This window comes from Hippoglossus hippoglossus, chromosome 5, assembly GCF_009819705.1.
Source record: "Hippoglossus hippoglossus isolate fHipHip1 chromosome 5, fHipHip1.pri, whole genome shotgun sequence".
Taxonomy (NCBI): Eukaryota; Metazoa; Chordata; class Actinopteri; order Pleuronectiformes; family Pleuronectidae; genus Hippoglossus; species Hippoglossus hippoglossus.
In genome coordinates this window covers 24,358,349-24,379,915 of record NC_047155.1, presented here as the reverse complement: position 1 = coordinate 24,379,915, position 21,567 = coordinate 24,358,349, and the positions used below count along the sequence as shown (strand labels likewise).

Below are 21,567 nucleotides of genomic sequence, written 5' to 3'. Positions count from 1 at the left end.
AACAACTAGAGACAATCTCACAGCGTTTTCATGTACTATTCAGGCTTCCTCCTCGTGTCACTTCAGTTCACGTCGCATTTAAATTTTTTCTCCAGATTATGAGACTATCTGGAGGAAGAAAAATTACTGTCTAAAATGTAAAATGAGTAAAGCAAATATTTGTTCTCTGTTTTGATTCATACACTTTCTTTATGAGTGTACTTGCATGCAGGAGGGGGGAGGGGTTCCCCCTCCACAAATTTCAAAGCAGAGGACAATTAGGCATGCAGAGTGAGATATGTTGTTTTAGCGTCATCTATCTTTACACGAGGGCTCAGAGACAGACGAGGGAGAAGGAAAATTTATGTACTCCAAACTTTAGCATGGTGAACTGCCAGGAGTGTGGCCTCTTTGTAGCTTTGTGGTCATATTTATGCATCATGATGTCATCCGACAGCCGTGCGTTTGGGAGGGTCAGTACATACACCCACACACAGACCATCGTACAGCTGTTCACTCCAACCCCCGAACTGTCTCTTCCCTTCCTGCGTTATAGAATCGTCTGACTTCAGTGCCACTAAAAGACCAACTCTCTGAGTTATTTCTGCTCCTCCGTCCATCCGCAGAGCTTTGTGTTTGCCCTTTCTCTGTTGATGTCTTATTTTCACACAATCTTTCACAGGTTTCACTCACTTTTTTACACGTCGCTGTAGCTGTTTTCCTTTATGTGCACTGTGCTCTTCCTTTTAAACATTCCACTTTTTACTTCTACAGTTTCTGAACTTGTAAAATAATTGCGTGGGGAACTCCTATAGATTGTCCGTGAATGTGAGATGAGCTGGGATGTGTCCCTCTGTCTGTTTGTTTAATTGTGGGAGCAATCGTCTGAGGAACATGGAAAGAATGAGGCCAGTTATTTACCCAGATGGTTTACTGGTGGAGGTGTGAGGCTGGCCAGCTCACTGTGGGAACACAACGCTTGCTTTTCTTGGTATCGCTGACCGTTTTCAAGACCTCTTGTGTTTTTTTCCCCCCAGCTCTCTCTCTGGCTTTGTTTGCTCTGGATGGCATGTTTGATTATTTATCGTAAGGGAAAAGGGAGTAGCTGGAGTAATAAACATGTGACTGCACTGTATTTTGTTTTCCACTGAGAAGGCCGTGTCCTTTAACAGATATTTGAAGCAGCCATAAAGCCTTTTATTTGCTTTCTGGAGGGGAGTTTGACGGTGCTAAAGGAGGATCAAAAGTACTGATTAGTGTCTTTGACAATTTGTGTTTGCTGTTAGTGCAACTTATCAACAGATAAATATTTCTTCTGAATGGCTGCACTGGATTTTTTTGGATCTTCTTTCTAGCTGTGAATTTGTTTTGACATCTGAGCATTGTTCCCCGTCTGTTTGTGGAGAGAATGTTTATACCAGCCACAGCTTTATGACTCTGAATGGGAGAGTATGAAAAGATTGTCGGTGATGTTTGTTTGTTATCTATCAGAAGGCCAAGGGAATATTGTTGTAAGCAGATACGTCTGCTCTGATAATAGGCATCAAAGTGCTCTCATGGGACTTTCAGCATCTAGCAATTCTATTAGACTTTTTTAAAGAAAAACTATTTTTGTGTTTCTCTGTTAGGCTCTACAAGTGGCTCGGCAGATACTCCTCCATCAGCAGCAGCAGCAGCAGCAGCCCCAGTCTCATCAACTACTGTCTCAACAAAACACTGGCCGCAAATCCCCCAAAGCCAACGACAAGCAGCAAAGCCTACAGGTACTGTAAATATGTTTGTCATTCTCAGAAACCGCCTTATTTATTGTCTGGTGATTATCAGATCAGGCTCAGTTATTTGACTTTGTGGTTGCTCAAATACAAAAAGAAAAAAAGAGAGAACTTTTGCAGCTTTCACTAGAACACAGTGTGCGAAAAAAGCCCGGCACGAGAATATGTTCACAAACAGGAAATTAGAATTGGCAGTGCAACATTTGCAGTCTTGTATGCTCACGCATTATGTGTGATTTAGCAGTCCACACACACACACACACAGGTTTGCGCATCAGCTAGCTTAAGACTTTGTATTGACTTCCATTTATCGTGGACAGCATAACCAAAACTTTCACCCTAATCTTAACCATGACCAAATCATGTCTAACCTTAACCTTGAACTAATCTCAACTCCCATCTTGCTGTCGGTTGCTGTTGTGAAATATGTAGGACAGACTATTAGGAAAGCCTCTGTGTGGCCAGTTTAGATCACATGAGCTCATCCAGCTGGGCCAGTACGGTCATACACATGATATACATCAGTGTATGCGATTGATCCTGATTTCAGGTGGAGGTGTTGTCGACAGTGCTGCTCTGTTCAGGAGTCGTGCAGCTTTGCTAAAAGCAGGAGAAAGTGTGGAAATGGGGGAGAAGAAATAGAGAAGTGAGAGAGCCGCAGTCCTCCCACAGAGAAGTGAGTCCGGCCGTGCAGAGGAAGCTCCATGATCTCCCTGTTTGCCTTTCATCACACACACAGCAGAAATGTTTAAAAAGAGGAGGCAGGTCCCTGCCACCAGCAGCAGGAGGTGCTATGGAGAAGCCCATTGGAGGGGTCGTTGAGGGCTGAGAGGTGGAGTTGGGGTGGGAGTGTGTGAAGGTTGGGAGAGGTAAAGAGGCTTTGGGACAGTTATTTGGACTGCCTTTGTGATGCAAAGAGAAAACATATTTTTTCTGCTTTTAATGAGAACAGTGCTGCATATCTGATGCAATATTTTCATTAATTTCAGATCAGAAAACTCAGAGATGTATATCTTTGTTTGGAAATGGAGCAGTTGTTTGTGTCAGTGTGAAATTGCAAATAACTCCGGGGCATATTTGGTAATTAATACGGAGGCCCTGCTCTCTATGTGTGTATATATATAATATTTAATGCCCTTACCATCCCATTGGGGGCCCTTTTTAATGAGCCATTGTAGCAGCTAGGTCTAATGTCAGGTTGTGAAAAGCCCCTTTGTTGTGCAGATGTCTTCAGAATAGCTCCAGAGGATGAAATATGACTGTGATGACCTTTCAGTTGTGTGCATATTTGTCAGGATTCAAATAAGTTGAAAGGATCAAACTAAACAGTTTCCTCAGCCTGGCAGGGAATTGTGCTGCAGAGGTCAACAGAGGGGACCGCAACGGCAGATTCCAGCGTACAGCCAGTTGTTGGTACATAGTGAAGTACTAGACCATCTCTTGCAGACAAAGACAAAATTAAAATTCTAATTTATTAATGTATACAGAGAGCTCGGCCAAGCTGTCGCTCAGCTATTGAAAAGAGAGTCGGGCCCTTTCCCCCACATCCCCTCCCCTCGCCTCTCCTACCCTGTTCTTGTGAAGAGAGCACGGGCTTGCTGTAGTGTCTAACTAACATCATAAATTGCCAGCTCTCTCATGTTGTATGTTACATTTTTGCTGTGTTGAAAATACCATTATGAAAAAAAAAGAAGCCACAGGTCCCGGCAAGTGTTTGTTTATCTCTAAATTACATATTCTGCTAATTAAACACACCCTGACCACATAAGCACTGAGTTTGAAGCCAAGTGTTCATACATAAACATCAGTGTGCCGTTCCAAGCGAGGATGTATCACATATGTTACATTAGTTTTTTGTGTTTTTTTTCCTCATCTCATGCTTTCTCTTGTAGCTTTTATTTTTTCTCACACGTCTCTCTCTCTTTCTCTCACACACATAAACATATTTTGTGAAACACCAGAGACTAACGGCCTGAGTCTCATCTCACTTCCTCTTTCAAGAACAAACCCGTGCTTTGGAGGAGCACTCCGTAAGCAGAACGTCCGCTATCTCCATCACACAGCCCGGATAATGATTCTCTGTTGAGCTGGACTGGGTCATCAAAAGACATGATCCAACAATTATGAGGCGGTGTAGTAAGCTGACACCCCATAAAAGCACCTGATCTGCGAACGAGTCTCCATTCATCTCAGCGGTCCTTCCCATTAGGCACGAGGAGCTGCTGCACAGACTTTTACTCATTTGGAGATGTGACTCACTTTCCAATTCATTCTTATTCAAATCAAAAATAATGAAGCACAGTATATACAGAACATCTAAAAAAAATGACTTGCACGAGCAGAAAAGGCAGAAAAATACGAGTCAAACCAGCCTCAGCTGAATCCTTGATCAGCATTAAATGACTCTTTGGTTTTATATCTGCAACACCCCCACTCCTGCACCGCCCACCCCTGCCTCTGGGTGAAGATGCCTCCACTGAACACTCAGCAGCCTAGAGGTGCTTTAATCACACCATATATACAAACAGCTGCTGTGCTGCCTGGGAAAGCAGCTAAACATACTTGACTGGTCAAAAAGCCAGTAAATTACATTGACAGAGTGACACGTGTAATTAAAAGAATCCATGCCACTTCTACCTTTTGCACTTCACACCTACAGTGGCACAACGACAAGAGCCCGCAACTCCCACCCCGCTAATTACCATTATCAGTGAAATGGTAGGGTTTGTCTCATTAGTTCCATGTGCATTTAATTAGAGGCGGGCTGAAATTGGATTTAACTTATTACTTTTTCATGGATCACTTTCTTGTCATCACTTCAAATTGGATTGAAGCCCCAGGTAACTAATTATGCCAGCCGCAGGATCAGGATTGGAGAAATAGGTAATTAGGAACAACACTGTCGGACCCTCGCTGATAGTCCACCAGCACCAAGGTAGGGGGGAGGGAGAAATTGAAGCTCATTTGTGGCGTTGCTAGCGAGCCTGGCTGGTTAACTACACATCATTGCAAGGGATCCTGGGTAGACATCCACCTCCTATAGAGGATTATGTGGCATTCAGCTGGGCTGAAGATGTTGTGTCAACATGGTGTCTTTGCTGTGTTGTAATACTGAGATTATGCTTGTTTCACATCCAGAATAACGCCTGGGATTGGCTGTCATTGGTACAGTGTGAGCTATGGCCAGTGGCCAGCTGAAGTTATGTGTGTGGACACATGTAGTGAACATGTGCACACATTGCTGACTGCACTGAGTGGGTAAATGGCCAGTTAGAAGAGAGGCAGGTAAATAATATAGGAAAGTAAAGATGAACTTAACAAATGTAAATGTAATTAAGGACAGATTGTACTTGTGGTCAAAACAGAAATAGTCTGCAAATTTGAGGGTAAGGTAACTTTCTTTTAGGTTACTTTGAGAGCTTTTATGTATCATCGAGAACCCGACTGATAAGGAGTTTTAGCGGCCAATGCTGAAGTAGTAAAGAATTATTATACAGATATATCGGCTGATTTATATATTATAAAAATAATTTGGCAAGGATTACGCAGATGTTATCAAACCCTTATCACAAAGAAATGTGATTGAGGTTTGATATTTTTGACCTGGAGGTGCCCTCTGTGAGGCTGTACTTTATCATAAATAAACTTTATTATAAATCATTATTGATTATTGATTCATATATTCTAAATAATATATACATTATTTTAAATATTATACATTTTAAAAAGAAAACACAATTAAAACAATATAACATATAATGTTATGATACATGAACTTGAATTAGGAAAATACATCTATACGTACAATGTAAACATCTTTTCTGGATTGTTTATCCTGTAAAACTTCACATCATATCAGCAAACAAATGCTGATACAGATATGTTAGTGAAATGCTCATGTCATCTGTTCATGTTCATCTTAAAGTGAGGAGCTTGTGGTAAAGAACTGTGGGTTTCATTGGGTTTCATCGTATATTTATTGTAATCATGTCTTGGCCTTCTGTTTTCAAATTAGATACACGATTCACTATTATCTGATAAATGTTGCATTGAACATTTTCATGATGTCAAAGGTGCATTACTTGTTATTCCTCAGACACAGAGAAACTGATGATAAAGCTTCAAAACTGTGGCAGCAGACATTTTTCTTATCTGCACTCTTACTAGCTGAAGACACAGTCCACACTTCTTTCTTCTGGGTTTCCTTTTTTCTTTCTCTTTCTTTCTCTCTCTGTTTTCACACCACAGTGTACAGCCTCACAGAGGGCACCTCCAGGTCAAAAGATAATGTCTTTTCAGTTTACAGGATGAAAGCCTTTTAAGTTGTAGAGCGCCCCCTCCAACGCCCCTCCTCCCCGCGTTTGCTCTTCACATCCTTCATTTGTGGTCTGTTGGGGGGAAGCGTGATGTGACACAATCCAGGGGCCAAGCCTGTGTCTGACAGGACAGGGAGAAGCCGCCGGCTCTCTTTCTCTCCCTCTCCTACTGTTTTTGCAGTAGGCCCATGGCATTGTCCTGACACATGTATACCACAGCGCTGCAATCTGTAAGTCATTAGAGCGCTAGGCCGAAGCCTGTCAGCTGGAGCTCAGCCAGTGCTGCAGGGTGATCTGAGGCAGCATTTCGAGGTGTTCCCACAGCCCAGTCGGCCAGTGGCCCAAAGTGGCATGGCAGCGGTAGCCCACTGGCGAGGTGACAGTGAGCACAAGACTGGATTAATGTTCTGGGATAGATACTATGAGATAAAGATTCTCTTTACGCATATGGAGACTTGGCCAACTTAACAATAGGATCTATTAAAATTAATTTATAAGAAAAAAGAAAGGCAAGGAAGCAGGAGCTAAGAGAAAGAGGTGGTGAATATATCGGGACAGAGGAAATGGTGGCATACTCCCAGATCACTCAACCAAATCAAAGCCTTGCCAGTTTCTAATTGATTCACTTAACGACTGCTTTAAGCTCGCCAAGATTAACTAGTCAACGTTCAAATCTCTGCAGGTTGTTCCACACAGGGCAGGAGATAATTCACAGAGAATGTAGACATAACCACTCACAACAGGTTTGAGTTTATACCCTCATTCAAAAACATTGTGGCTTCAGTGTGTCCATACTTAAATGACTACTTAGATATTTTAGGATTTTTTTCTTCTTCTGTTAGTTGGTGAAAAGATAGGTGGTTAACATGTAGCTCCTGGCTGCAGCTGTCTGAGCTTAGCTTTACACTAACTCTGGAAAACCGGGGGAAACCGTGACTGGAGTCTTGTTGTCCCCATGAGGTTGCCAGACAACCATCAGACTGGTACAAAAACCATAATGTGTTGTTTTTAAACTTTACACACAGGGTTTTTGTATCGATTTAAGGAGTTAGATATATTGTTATATATGCTGCACTAGCTTTTTTTGCTTGTTTTCAGTCGTAGAGCTAAGCTAAGCTAACCAGCTGCTGATTCTAGTGTTACATTTAGCGATTGGCAAGAGTTTGATCATCTCTCGTAACTCTTGATAGGACAGCCAAAATGCCATATTATGTGTTTATAGCTGGGGTAGGTATTGCTGGAAAAGCTTAATTTGGGCTGAATGAATGATTGATCGTGTTTATTATAGTCCTGCGAGGACAACAGATACTGTCTTTTTTATATTAAGACTTAATTTATTGATGGCTTTCATGAAAGGATTTCAACAAATAGGATAAAAAGCGGGAAAAAAAACAATTGTAATAAGTGTTTCAACAACTTACCACCCTACATTTTAGTTAGGATAGCGTTCCCTATAGCGTCCCATCGCATTTTTGCTGAAAATATATTTGCTAATATTTTTTGTTGTTGTCCTTAACCTCTTGAATGTCTGGTTGATATCAACATGCTATAGGGAAATATCCTTCAGAAGAGCTTTCATGTCTTCAACAGTTAAATCCCATAATTCATCAGTCGTGTGCGTGATCCTCAGAAGGAGTTTGTCTCTTTGTGTTTGTAAAAAGTCTCAAGGTGATGTCGTAATGACATCTCATTTTGACGCGTGCGTTGCTCTGAGGTGATACAATCTGTCAGGAATGATCAACACAAAATTCGGGCCTATGCTTCGCGTGGAACCGCGGGATCGGGCCGTCGCTTTCGCTGTTTGTTTTCCTTGTCATATTGTAAAAATGTATTATGTGTACGATATAGATTAGAACCAGGTTTGGGATAATCCTGTCAGAATGAAGTCATCTGTCCCAGTTCCGCACAGCCAAGCAGAGACTCGAGGAGGAGGAGGAAGAGGAGGAGGTGTGAGGGTGGTGGGGGTGTTGGGAGCTCTCTCCGAGCCAAGACGATGACTGTCGAATTGACTCCAGTCACAGCGCTGGGAGCAACACTACCATTTTCAGGACGCTCTTTTCATTTGAGGCCTGATGTTTCCCTTCAAGCAGTGAACCCTCTCAACCCTCTCCCCCACTCAGTCATCCACCCAGACAGATACACACACACACACACACCATCTCCTTAAAATCTGTTGTATCTTTGTGTCATCCTCTGGCACTGTATCTTGATGTCAAGTGTATGTTGTTTGGAATGATTCACTCGCCCTTTGCGAATGGGTGGAGGGATGGATGGATGCACAATCCCACTGCATTAACAAGCGCTTACAGATGCACAAGGTACTTGAGACAAAAAACTTTTGAAATCTTTGGCGACAATTTTCACTTTTAGTTAGAGGGAGGGGAAAAGAAATACTGTCTCATGCAGACGGCAAGAGAGAGATCCAGAGACAGAAGGGCCTTCAGCTACATGAGGACTTTGTTGTATTTCATATTTGTGTTGGACTTGATACAGTAAACCATCACTGCACACAGCCTCCATGTTGTACACGCAGTCTACACAAACCATGGGAGTAACACACTTGCTTTGTTTATTGAAAGAAATTGTGTTGGAAAGTGGGACGGGACGGGCTAACAAATATTATTTTATAACACTGATAAGGTTAGATAAACACTTTATCACAGAGGTGAGCAGAGCCATAGGCCTACTTTGCACCATATATTGAGTCCTCCTTAAAAAACGCTAATAAGAACCACCTACCAACAAACATGAATTTACCACTTTATTATAACAATAATTCTTATGTATTCGGGATTATATATCAAAGCAGATTAATTACAGTTTAATATAATCAAAATTACCGGTGCTCTATATAAACTTCATATTAAGCAGTCAGGTTATTTTTACCTCCACGTCCCCCCACAGATTCACTGTTCCTACCCTTTACAAACACCGTGTACTGAGTTTCTGTTTATTAATATAGTAACTGATTAAAATCAAAGATGAATCAATCTGCAAACAAGACCGGGCAGAAATTCCCCCACCTCCGTAAAATCGATGTTGCTCAAACCAAGAACTGTTCTTGTTTTGACTCATTGAAAAACCACACTTGATGATACTCGCCAAAACACAAGCTTCGTTATTCACTGGCTGGCGAATCCCCTCAGGAAATATTTTGCAAATACAGGGTTCACATGTGCTGACTAAACAATGTGAACCTGAATGATGATGTTAAAAGTAAATAATCAAAGCCCCAGTTATAAAGAGAAAGGGAAGGTAACTCAGGCGTGACTTACTGTTACTCCACTCTGCTCTGGGTGATAACCTCAGTCATGAAGCAGAAGCAGTGGGTTGTGGACGTTAAAAGGTGTGTTCACTGATGTGTCATGACAGTTGAAATCCACTTAGTTTTAGAAGGACACATCACCAACAATAAATTAAACTCAAATAAATGTTAAAATATAAATCCCCCTTTTTTTAAGATAGAAACAAGAGTAGAGACAAATATAAAAAATATGAAATAAATGCAGCTTAAAATTACATAAGAAAGATAACAAAAGCCACAATTGGTTTTGTTATCCTTGATTTCAAATATACTCTCTTCAAAAAGGCTTTTGTGTTGAGAAATGACACTCTACTGTGTTTTTATTATTCTTATTATTGTTGTTTCTTTTTATATTTATATATTGTCTATCGCACAGGGACAACAGTTGCCAATTAACTACTAGTGAACTCTGGGGCGTCTAAATTAAGGGTCTCAGTTTTTTTCCTCAAATCAAATGTAGGTTCTTTGCTCTATAGCTTAGAAAACTTAGTCGCTAAGTGTTTGATTTATATGTGTAATTAAATGCTTTGTTTCTCCATCGACTTTGATTGGGGGCATGTAATATATAAAAATATATATAAAAATAAATAAGCAGTAGAAATATCACACATTGTTGTGCTGATGTGAATCTAAAAAGTATTTTTGTTGCCTTGGCGATTATATAGAGCAGCTGTTATTTATATAGGTCCCACACCTGCCCTGCTGACTCCCATCAGTAAACAGTGATTTACTTCACACACACACCGAGAAACACTGTGTTTGTTCTCTCATGACAATGGTCCAGGTCACCAAAGCCCTTCAAGAAAAGGAATGAGTGTAGTTTCTGTATTTTACTCCTCTTCCTCTTCCTCTCCGCTTCTCTCCCTCTCCCTTCCCTGGTAGCAGTAAGACACTGGCTGGCATGCCGGCGTGGCTTATTCACTGGCTGTGTTAGTGTTTTGGGAAAGGCTTTGTAAATGGAGCTGAGTCGTTATCTTTAGCCAGAGCCGAGCGGAGCAGCGCTCAGGCCAGACCAGACATTAACTCATACTTTCACTCTAACTCGAGCAGGAAATGGGAGTATTTTATAATGTCATCCACTCTGTCATGAACACAATCGCTCAGCACTCTCTGTAAACTATCACAGGGGACGCCGGTTCAGGCTCAAGGATATTGATGTTTCGCGTAGCGCAGGAACAAAAAAGAGGAAAGAAAAAAAATCTATACAGCGTGCGAATGGCATCGACACATATGTGTAATTATTTTACATATCGCAGGCACAGAGGCAATGGATTAGAAAGACAGTGTGTGAGAGGAGAAGCTTGAACTGTGTGTCTGCTAAATTTATCATGAGGCCTTTGGGAGCGTTGAAATGAGAACAGTGGCCTATTACTGCTAAGAAGGTGTTTTATTGAGAATACGCCGACATGCCACCCCAGGGAGCGTGTTGGGGGAGAAGAGTGTGGCCATAGCCTAAACCACTCCGTGCACGTGTGTGCATTTGTGTGTGAGATGTGCGTGCGTGCAGTTGTAGGCACATGCCGGCATGTCACTGTCTTTTTGTGTGAGCCGTCTTGAGGGTGTCAGATAGAAAATAAAAGCGGCCTCTCTTCCACTTAATTATTCCCTATGATATGCATTGGAATTGTCACTTTTGACACTTGAGGTGTCCCAGTCAATAATTTATATAGGTCAGGCCAGCTTAGCAGAGCTCATTGTTAGTTATTAGCAGATGAGAGCAGTGGCGTGTTATGCAGGCGCTCTGTTTATTTTACCAGTGTGTTTGCGGCCTGGAATGCGTCCCATGAACATTCCTTCATCCCTGGCCAAGGGTTTATAGCTGTTGATATGAGCTGTGTTTTAGAGCTCTGTTATTCAGCTCTGTGTTTATTGTTATGATAATTAACAAAGTGAGGTGTTAATCTTGCCTCATACCATTCCTCTAATTCATGTTAAAGGGCTCGTGCAACTTATTGAAGCTGATTTTTTTGTTTTAACTAAAAGTTGGTCTGGTTAGCAAAATATACACATGGTTTAGATTACATTAAATGTCTAAAGGTGGCATTGTTTTGTTTGAAGGTTAAGATAAATGTAAATGGACAGGAGACAAGCTTTTCATCCTCTCCCGGTGAGTTCAGTAAGATCTCCAGTAGGTGGCAGGGTCCTGTTTCCCTCTCCCATCTCTTCCCCTCGCTGAGTGCACATGGGTGTTAAAGAGTGTGATGATATCATGACAGCTAATTGCTCTCATTGGGATGGAGTTGGATGGATTGCCTGGTAGTTTGTGTAATGTTAGCTTTTAATGTAAGTGCTTTTAGCTTGTCTGAGACCAGACTGTAGTTATAAGTGTTTAAAAACTGGGGAAAGTTTATGCTGATTAGTTAGATTTTATGACCAAATACACACATACACACTAAAATAAACTTGGTGTATTTCACTGGGTTGCATGTTATGGTGTTAGCACGCACTGTAACAAACTGTTCTCATAAATACACCATTTTATTCTAAAATAAAATGGCCAACATGTGGTATCAGCATTGGAAATTTAAAAGGAAGAAAAAAAGTGTAAATAACTACAAAGCGTCTGAATTGTTTGTGCGTTTGTTGTTTTCGGCATGTGAAATGAGTTGTGTCTTTGTTCTGGCACTGTAAACACTTCCATTTAGGAGAACAATAAAGGGGCTGATAGTGGGGGCCACTTTTCTTTCTTTCCGCTGTATAGCTGTGTTTACTTATCTGTTGTTTAATTAAAGGGCCTCTTTTCTACAGGCTCCCATTGTTTCAATAGCACGGGCGGAGTCCCGGCAGGGGTCAAAGGGTTAACAGCCGTCAACTGTGCCTTTTTTCCTCTCTTTTTTCCTTCTTTTTTTTTTCAATCGGCCCCTTCACAAAGGCACGGGTTCACCTGCAGCCCAGCCTGCGGCTCCCTGTTGTGTGGCCCCATTTGAATTAATTATGTTTAGAGGACTGTTTGTGATTGGTGGAGAAGGGCGTGGTTGATTGGATAGTTTTGTATCTTGTCAGCCAGGGAGCAACCTTGCACGTGCAATCTGTCTGTATCCCGAGGAAGGTTGGAGACTCCACAGCACAGCAGCGCCTGTTCCTCAGCCTCCTTGCCTGACAGCCTGTGAGCCTCGATACCTCTCCCTCTCTCTGACTCACTCTCTCTCTTCCCTCTCTCTCTCTCTTTCTCTCTCTCTCTCCTTCCCTCGCCGCCGTGCTCTCCGCTCTGCTTCACTCCACACCGCGTGGCCCGGCACTCTGTTTACCCTGCCAGCTAAATGGAGTTTGTCAGGTTTGTCAATATGATTGATTTGTGTGATTTTGCCAGCTTTCTTGTGTAAAAAAGAAACTTCACAATTTAATTTGACCAGGGAAAAGAGAAAAGGAGGATTATCGTCTGTCTGTCGTTGATGTTCTGTCATTGTAATTGGTAGATTTTTGTCATGCAGTTTGTATGAGAGGAGAGGAGCAGTTATCGGGCTTTACTCTGCCGGTGAGACACTTGATAGTTGACAGTCTTGTTCTGACACGTGAAAGCAAGTGTCATGTACATTAGATTTACTGTATTATATCTGAAATAAGACTGTATGGATTAGTTGCTCGTGTTTATCTGTGCTGTGTTTAACTGTGCTGTTCGTGCTTGTCAGAAATTTTGCTGTTTCACTTTTAGTTCATGCAGCTGTTCTTTTTTTTTTTTTGCTCTGCTTGTTTGTCGGTTACAGCTTTAGATTCCTTTTGCCTTTTACACGTCTGCCTATTCTCGCTGTTTGTTTAGTTTAGTTTACTTTGCTGATAGAGAGCGAACCAGTTAAGCAGGATCCAGCACTGTTTGCTGTTTGAATTATGGAAAGTTCAACAAAAACAGGGGACGGGTTTGTCTTCTCGTATGCATTGTTGTTTTGAAAATTATTTTATGAGGCAATTATATGTATTTATTATGTTTCCCAGGGTAGGATATTTGAATCCCATAGACAGACTTTTATGTTGTTTTTTGTTACACACTGGGTTTCGCTGGTTGTGTGTTTTGTGTTGATTTGTTGAGGTGATGGTCAGACTTTTACTTGCTCTCAGGCAATGGTCTGGACTAATCCTCACTCTCCTCATGGTGTCACAGTGAATTAAGACAGAGGCTGGCACAGCTCTATATTTGACACTGTCACCACAAAACCACGCTGGAGACATGCTGTCACTCCAAATGCCATCGCTCATATCTTCCTGAAAAGTTAGAGCGTGTGACTGTTGGTACGTGCCTGTGTGTGTATTATGTGTATGTTAGTGCTTGTAACAAAGGGATTGCAGACTACATTTAGGAGGGAAAGTTTTGGTAATTTTCTTCTATTTTTTTTCTGCTGTCAACTTTGAGCCCTACTTGACAGCTTTGAGGTTTTACACAGAAAACGTCTTTTGACATCCGGTTGTTAAATAGCCTCAAGTACTTTTACTACAACAGTTTTCAGTAATACTCTCATGCAGCTGTAGAAAGGATCCACATGTGCTGTCTGTTTGCACTTACTTTTGCTGAATTTTTTGGGGCTCAATGTTTCAGCACCTTGCATCAGTGGTGAAGAGGTGGGTGCCTAAAAGAAAGGAGGGATGGAGGAGAGAACAGCATAGGGAAATATCAGATGGTCAGGGAGGAGAGCGAAGCCTAAACAGGCCAGTGTGCACCGTAATGCCGTGCAGCTGTGCAGAGACTCGCAGTTTGGGAGAGCTGGAGTGCGAGCTGATTGGGTTGACAGTTTGTAATCAAAGTTGATTTATTGTTCATTAGTAGTGCATTAGCCCTTTCAGGCAGGGGCGTTATTTGTGCAGTGGCCTGTCAAGGCGAGGGGCTGCCAGCACCTGTCATTTCTAAACCATGACATAGGCAACCAGATATTAGCTGTGTACCCGGAGAGGGGGGAACAGGGGGTTAGCCGGCAGAGCCCCACGGCTCGCTGGGATATCCTTTACAGGGACGGTCTCTGCGCTGTGCTGGAGTAGGCAGGCGAGTCAGCGACAGGAGAGAGACGGAGGAATAGTTTAGCAGTGATATAGTGAAGCACCAGCTGCTCTCTGCTGTTATTGCCTGCCTTTCTTGACTAAAACATGTTTTTACTTGAAAAGGGCTTTCATTCATTTGTTTTTTTAAAGGGTCATTACTGCTTTGAGCGTCTGTGTTTCAGATAGTAAGATTAACTCTACACTTGAGATGCCATGTGTTTCAAAGGGCTGAGATGGTAGGATAATGAGATTACATGGTGTGGAGTGTTTTGTGGCAGAAGGTATTTTTCACTACAACTCTCTGACATGAGTTATGTATTTTAAAACAGTGAGGGATACGATGGTATTGACGTGTTGCCCATTTAAAATAAAGGTGGATTATTGAGGATGTATATGGACGTAAACTGGTCTGGCACATCTTGATTTTTACTTAATGCTATAAACCTACAGCTGACACTGAATATCTTTTTCTATATAATTTAATTAATTGGCTGTATACTTTATATGACTCACATAACACAACAACATTAAGAATGTCAAGAAGCAACAGAATTTGTGGCCCTCTTGTCTGCCGTCATGGAAACAAGGATTAGCTTTGCGTTGCTGGTGTGCAGAGAATAGAAACAATCTGCACGAGGATGTGTCGGCCATTGTCTTTCGACTACAGTTTCATTTTAAAGGGATTTTAGAGGCTGCGATCTTAATTAAATCTCAACTGCCTCAAATAATGCATCAGAAGACGCGCATGGTTGCGTAACCGCGTCGAGCCGGTAGACCATCGATCACGGGCGCGCAGCAGTTTACACCAACAGTGGCTGCAATCAGGGAAAAAAGTGAAAACGGTGAATGGTGGAGTGCAGAGTTGTAGTTGTCACTCTGAATTTGTACATCAGGTTTCAGTGCTGAAGTGTGTTGTGAAATGTGAACTTGGAGGTGTGGCTTCGAAGGTCAGAGAGACTGGACATTAGGTCTCATTTCAGAAATGCAATGAAGGGTGTGAATTTCTTTTAGCTTGTTTGTCTGTGCTGGTTCTGAGCATGAATGGTTAATTATGACTTCTGAATAACTTGAAAAATGCATCAGTGCTATTTTAGAATTTTATAAAAAATATACAGATTATAATTTTTTTCAAGAAAATGTAGTATTCATTTATTATATTATAGTAGACAAAAGCACAAATGAATTTGAAAAATGTCAAATTAGGAAAACTAAACTAAAGCACTATGATGATGTAAAGGCCGGTGTGAGTGTGTGTGTGTGTGTGTGTCACCTGCAGTCGTGGCTGCCTCCAGTGTGGGAAACAGCGTCCAGCGTTGCAGCTCAGCTGTTATTGTTGGGGTGAGAACTCGCTCACTTTGCCGTGCAGTTTGTTTGTTTAAACCCGACAGCGGGACCAGCTCCGGCCAGAACCTGTTTGTTTGTAGTCGAAAAGTTAATTAAAATGCAATCTTGACTTTTGTTTTTACAGTTGCTGTAAATAATGTGAGCCTCAGCCCCCTCACACCCCTGCACCCAAATACAGAATGTATAGTGTGTGATGAAGGGAGACAAAATGTGGCTGCGTTTATACTGTTTATCTCATGTAAACATTTTTAAAGGGGCTTGATTGTGGAGGAAGAGGAAGGAATGATGGAGGGAGGAAGGGATGAGTAGTTCTGCCCAGCTTTTTAAAATTATTTAGGCGTACTAACAAATCTAACATATACCATATGCTACTTTGTACACGTACTGTTTGTAATAATTTCATTAGCAAGATATTATTATTATTATTGTTTATTTATTAATTTTATCATTATAAATGGGAAAGTTTGTCAGTGTGAAGATTTTGAATTAATGTTTAAAAAAAAAAAAAAAAAGTTCTCTACCTAAGAGATTTCAATCAACCTGAGTAGGTAACATGGAATTAGTCTTTCCAGTCTTGTCGACGACTAATTATGTTCACACTTCACTTAAGTACAATAGCTCCCGTGAAATCCTCATTTTGGTGACATTTTCATGCAGCGGATCACAGGGTGGGAAGTCGTTTTTCATGCGCCTCTGCAGGCCAAGGTAAAACAACAGCATCAAACGGACCAGACTCGGTGATTTCTCTTGGGCTTTTTTTATTTTATTTTTTTTTCACTTCTCCATTCCATTTGATGCCCCTGCAAAACAAGATGACCTCAGGGAGCACAAATGAAAATTTGATAATTCTTTTCTTTTTTCATCTTCTTCTTTTTTCTCCCTTTTTTTCTTTCTGACAAGCTGCACATTTGCGGCTGGTGAAACGTCTGTACCAGTCTCACGGATATTCACCTCCTTGTCCCTCATTTCGGTTCGTCTGCCTCTGTGCGAGGAAAGGAGCCACCGTGCAGCTTGACTCTCCCCTGCTCCTTTTCACCAGGCTTTGACCTCTGACATGTGACGGGAGGAGAGGGGGTGCAGTGAATCAGTGACTCTTGCAGTTTTTAAACGTGTGATCCGTGTTGCTTCATTAGATTGTCTTTTTTTGGTGCATTTTTTTTGTTTTATCGAGTAGTGGTGCACACAATAGAATTTGGCTTTCTGCAGGTGTCCTTAATGACAAATGCCTCCTATACTGCCTGTGTGTGAATGTTGAAACTGCAGAAAATGATGCTGAAAATTAAACTAGTGATTTTTATATTTTTCAAAAAATATAATTTTTTTCAACATTGTTGAAATGTTGAAACATTTTTTTAATTAAAATGCATGTTATGTTTTGCTGTATACATTTAATACTGAATATACAGTGCCAGCAGACTTAAGTGTTCTGTATGGGAAATATAGTTTTACCCTTCATATACAGTGTGTTATGGGCTGCACATGTACCTGTATGTGCTTGTGACAGTTAACATGCCACAGTTAAGGTTTGTGTGTGTGTGTGTGTGTGTGTGTGTGTGTGTGTGTGTGTGTGTGTGTGTGTGTGTGTGTGTGTGTGTGTGTGTGTGTGTGTGTGTGTGTGTGTGTGTGTGTTTGGGTGTGTTTGGCCAGCAGGCCTGTGCTGGTACAGTATATTGCCTCCAGTCACTCTGCAGCTGTGTTCCAGGTTTGAATGTTTATGCATGGGAGGCACCTGGAGAGCACCACACCTTTGTGAAATTCATAAAAATCAGCTATTTCTGGCATCCTCAGAATGTCCTCTTTTTTTAACACCCTCATATTGGTAGAGCAGATTAGAGCTGGGCTCACTGGATCCCTCCAGTTATTAGCCCAGTGCGAGCCGTCTCTTTAGACTATCTTTAGATGGCCATATATTTTTGTGGATCATCTGGATTCATGATGTTATCTGAGAGATAAGGGAGTACACCATATGGGAGTGCTCTAAATGGTGACTGGCGTCCTGTGTTTGCGTTAAATGGGAACGATACAACAGCCAGGGCAATATTTTTCAGTTAAAGTGCTCCCTCCCGCCTTTACTCTCAATAGGACCCAGTCTTAGGCAGATTTTCACTCCTTCAGCACAGGATTAAATGGTGGTAGTTACATTGATCAATAGGTTAAGAAGCATACAATCCCTCTTACTGCTAATGACCTCAGTAGTAATGGGTAATAAAATGGGGGTCTGTAATAGCCTCTTACTGGGGCTGTGCACAGAGGAAGCTGCTCTAGCTGTAGTTACTGTGAGCCAGATGCTCGAGACAAGGCAAAGTGTGAAACCATGATGAGACACACACCTCAAGTGTAAAGAATTAAGACGCTTAAATAGAATAAAAATCTCAGTGTAATTTGTGATGAAATTGGCAGCTATTGTGAGCTGCTATAGTGTGTAAACCCTTTGTGTTAAGTTGAGGCTTGCATGTCAACATCACACTCTTGAATAATGTGGCATGACAAAATGATTATACATTTGAAAATATGACTAAATTTACAGCTTTAACATGGTAGTAAAAATAGAGCATGACAAATATGGAGTCGATTTTTAATGCTTGCGGTTAAAGTAAAGCTTAAAAAAAGGAGGTTGGCATTATTATTTATCCTTGGTGTGTGTGTGTGTGTGTGTGTGTGTGTGTGTGTGTGTGTGTGTGTGTGTGTGTGTGTGTGTGTGTGTGTGTGTGGGGGGGCTCATATTTAGAGGGGAACTATATATCATATCACGTATGATGCTGGCATGTATGACACTTGCATGCAGCAATTCAGAGCAGAGAGTTGACCTTCAAAATAGTTAATCAAAATTAGCGATGCCCAGAAAAAAGGGACTTCAGTGGATAATGACTGTGAAATTAGGGAATGGGAGGCCGCGGCTATGCAAATGACAAGACAAGTCATGTGCAAAAGTCAAGATGAACTGCATATTAAGACATAATACAATGGGGAATTAATATTGCATTTTCTTCCTATATGCCTTGTGCTGTAAGTGAGAAATGTGTGACTTAGTCCTGAGTGGGGCTGGCTGTGCCTCCCTCATTCTCTCAGGGGCCAGAAGAACACAGCACAATATGGTCTGGCACTGTTCACAGTAAAGTTAGCGGAGAGCATCAAAGCCGCTCCGTCCTATTTGACGTTGCTGCCCTTTCCTCTGCATTAGCAGTACAAGCTGTTCATTATGGCAGCGCTTTGTTTTTGTTTTATGCTACAATGGGGAGAATGAATAAGGTAATATGCATGCAGGGCGTGTGTCAAGAAAAGCCCCTTAGTTACCGGACAAGGTTTTAAACAGCTAAATTACATTCAGAGGTGCATGAAAAATTCAAAGGGGTGTCATTAGCTATAAGGTGGCCACACAATTTGGGTAACCTTGGTGAAGACAGACTGTCATCGGCTATGTCCGCTCTATCAACTGCTGACATCAGCCTTAGAGACAGACAGCACATTTTAACACACGCTCAGGCACATACTGTACATACTAATGTATGGTGCACGTACATGGAACCATCTCCTAGACGTGTTAACAATTGCAAAGAGGCAGCACTATCGCGTACATCTTAGTTGCTGTTTGTCATACAAATGTCAAGGGAAGGAGCTTTTAATTGTCTTGCACATCATGGCGGTGAGTGGCAGCATCCAGACACACTCCGAGTCCCCTACGCCGCCGGAGCAATTAAGGCACCCTGACAACTGTGGGGGCTCTTTCAGTGTCACAACAAATCACTTGTTTTGAGGAGTCATGCACTCACACCTTTCTACTGGGAGTTAGTTAGTGGCCTGCGTGTTCTTCAACGTGGCTCCTCCTCCAGGCACTCCATATCTTCACAGTAATAGATGGCTGTTGACAGCGTCTCCTAATGAAATGTTCTCACATGACATGACATGCATGTGCAACCAGCAGCACTTTTTTTTCTTTTAGAGGCTTTTCTTTCACGTCCAAATGCAGGTATCTTTGGCATCTTTGCCATGTTTATATGGTGAGCCCAGAGAAGCCTCTCGGCAGAAGCAGGTCATACGTCTGATGACGTTGAAAGGGTTTGTGTTTGTGAGAAGGGAAAGTCAGAGGATGGCGGTACGGGTGGATACAGCTGGCTCTTTTCTTTCCCCCACTGTCCTTTAGCCCTCCTTAGTCTGGTGTGGTGTCATAATGGTTAGAGGGGTCGATATGTGTGTGTTTGTTGGAGGGAATGTGTGACTCTTGAGATTAATATAGAATCCAGTAAAATGCTAAGTGTGTATATATACATAGCTTAAAATAATAATCATTGTTATCAGATATTTTATTTTTCAAATTTGTTAGCATTATTTTTCCTTCTCTTTTTTGCACATTTGATTTATTTACCTATTGCATGCTAACAATTAGCCCACTTGTGACTATAAACAAGAATAAGGATTCATTGTGCCCTGATACGTTACTGTATTTTGTCTCTTGACATCTCTGTGCTCGCTTTGTGTGTCTGTGCAGGTTCCAGTGTCAGTGGCTATGATGACACCTCAAGTGATAACTCCACAGCAGATGCAGCAAATCCTCCAGCAGCAAGTCCTGAGCCCTCAGCAGCTCCAGGTTCTTCTCCAGCAGCAGCAGGCCCTCATGTTACAGCAGGTAATGTACAACGCGTCATCTCGACTGGTTTTGTCAGACATCCCATTTCAGATGGTGGATGTCTTCTCATGAACCCTTCAGCCGCAACATTAAAACCAGTTACTGTTTTTTTTATTGTTGCGGCTGATCGGTGTATATTGTTTCACAAAAAAATATAAATTCACTTTGAAGTGCTCTTCGTTTTTTTTGCCTTAAGCCCCAAAAGATAGCATTCCTCAAAGTATTGAAAGTTCTCACTGCTTAGTTTTCTATGACTGACAGACTTTGACTCACATGCCTCCCTGTCTCTTCTGCAGCAGCAACTCCAAGAGTTTTACAAGAAGCAGCAGGAACAGCTCCACCTCCAGCTCCTACAGCAGCAGCATGCAGGCAGCAAGCAGAGTAAAGAGGTAGGCTGACATCACTCCAGCCGCCTGCCATTACCAAAGCCGTTGGCCAGACAGAATATGGGAGTCATGTGCACCCACCCCCTCCACCCCCTCCTAACTCCATCTGCTTCCAGACTGTGGTTAAAGCGGAGCGGGTGGGGGGGGGGGGAATCAAGTGCACTCAAGCTTCTGATTAGCATGTCAGACTCGCTGGATAAATGGTAAAAACTGACTGATACTGTGCTAAGAATTCAGCGCCTCCTTTTCTGGAAGCGTGTAATATTTTACAGAGCCTGAGCCTTACTTCATTGTTCTAGATTTTTTTCTCCTTCTTCCAAGTAAACAAGTGTCCTGTGCAACAAAGAGATGACCGCTCCTGTGAGCCTCGTGTAGGACATAATGAAAGGCAGAAGGGAGAAAGGCAGGAACACGGAGCATATAAATCTGAGAGGCTTTTCTCAGTAATTAACATGGAAATGGTAGAGGAAGAGAAGGCATGTAATTGTGAGATATCAGTGCAACGAGCGCTCTCAGCTTTGTTGCCTGTGTTGAGTTTTCTCTCTCTCTCTCTCTCTCTCTCTCTCTCTCTCTTTCTCCTTCTCTCTCTCTTCCCTACATCTTGCTCGCTCTATCTCTCCTTTGCTCCCTCCAGTACATCGGGGCTTGCTTTAGGCAGCAGCTTAATGCGTGTTAATAACTGGCGGATACAGGCATCACTGTGGACAAAGCAAAATTATTATTGTGCGGTCAGAAGAAGTTCAAAGGCAATCTGGGATTTTTTTTTGCCGTTGTCCCCATTGAGTTCCGTGTTTGGAGAGAAGGGTAAGCATAGAAAATTAAGCCCAGTGTTAAAAACAGACACACACACACATCCACGCATGCCCACACTCACACA

At 42.0% G+C, this 21,567-nt stretch overlaps 1 protein-coding gene across 12 annotated transcripts in view; it reads left to right on the top strand.

Moving 5' to 3' along the window:
• Positions 1 to 21,567, top strand: part of foxp1b (forkhead box P1b) — a 153,289-nt gene that overhangs the window by 100,457 nt on the left and 31,265 nt on the right. For 8 of the 12 annotated variants that reach the window (XM_034585338.1, XM_034585332.1, XM_034585336.1 and 5 more), the window contains 3 exons: positions 1,608 to 1,742; positions 20,167 to 20,304; positions 20,601 to 20,693. In XM_034585338.1, coding sequence (XP_034441229.1) covers positions 1,608 to 1,742; positions 20,167 to 20,304; positions 20,601 to 20,693 — 366 coding nt within the window. The other 4 variants (XM_034585342.1, XM_034585341.1, XM_034585344.1 and 1 more) reach the window with 3 other exon arrangements.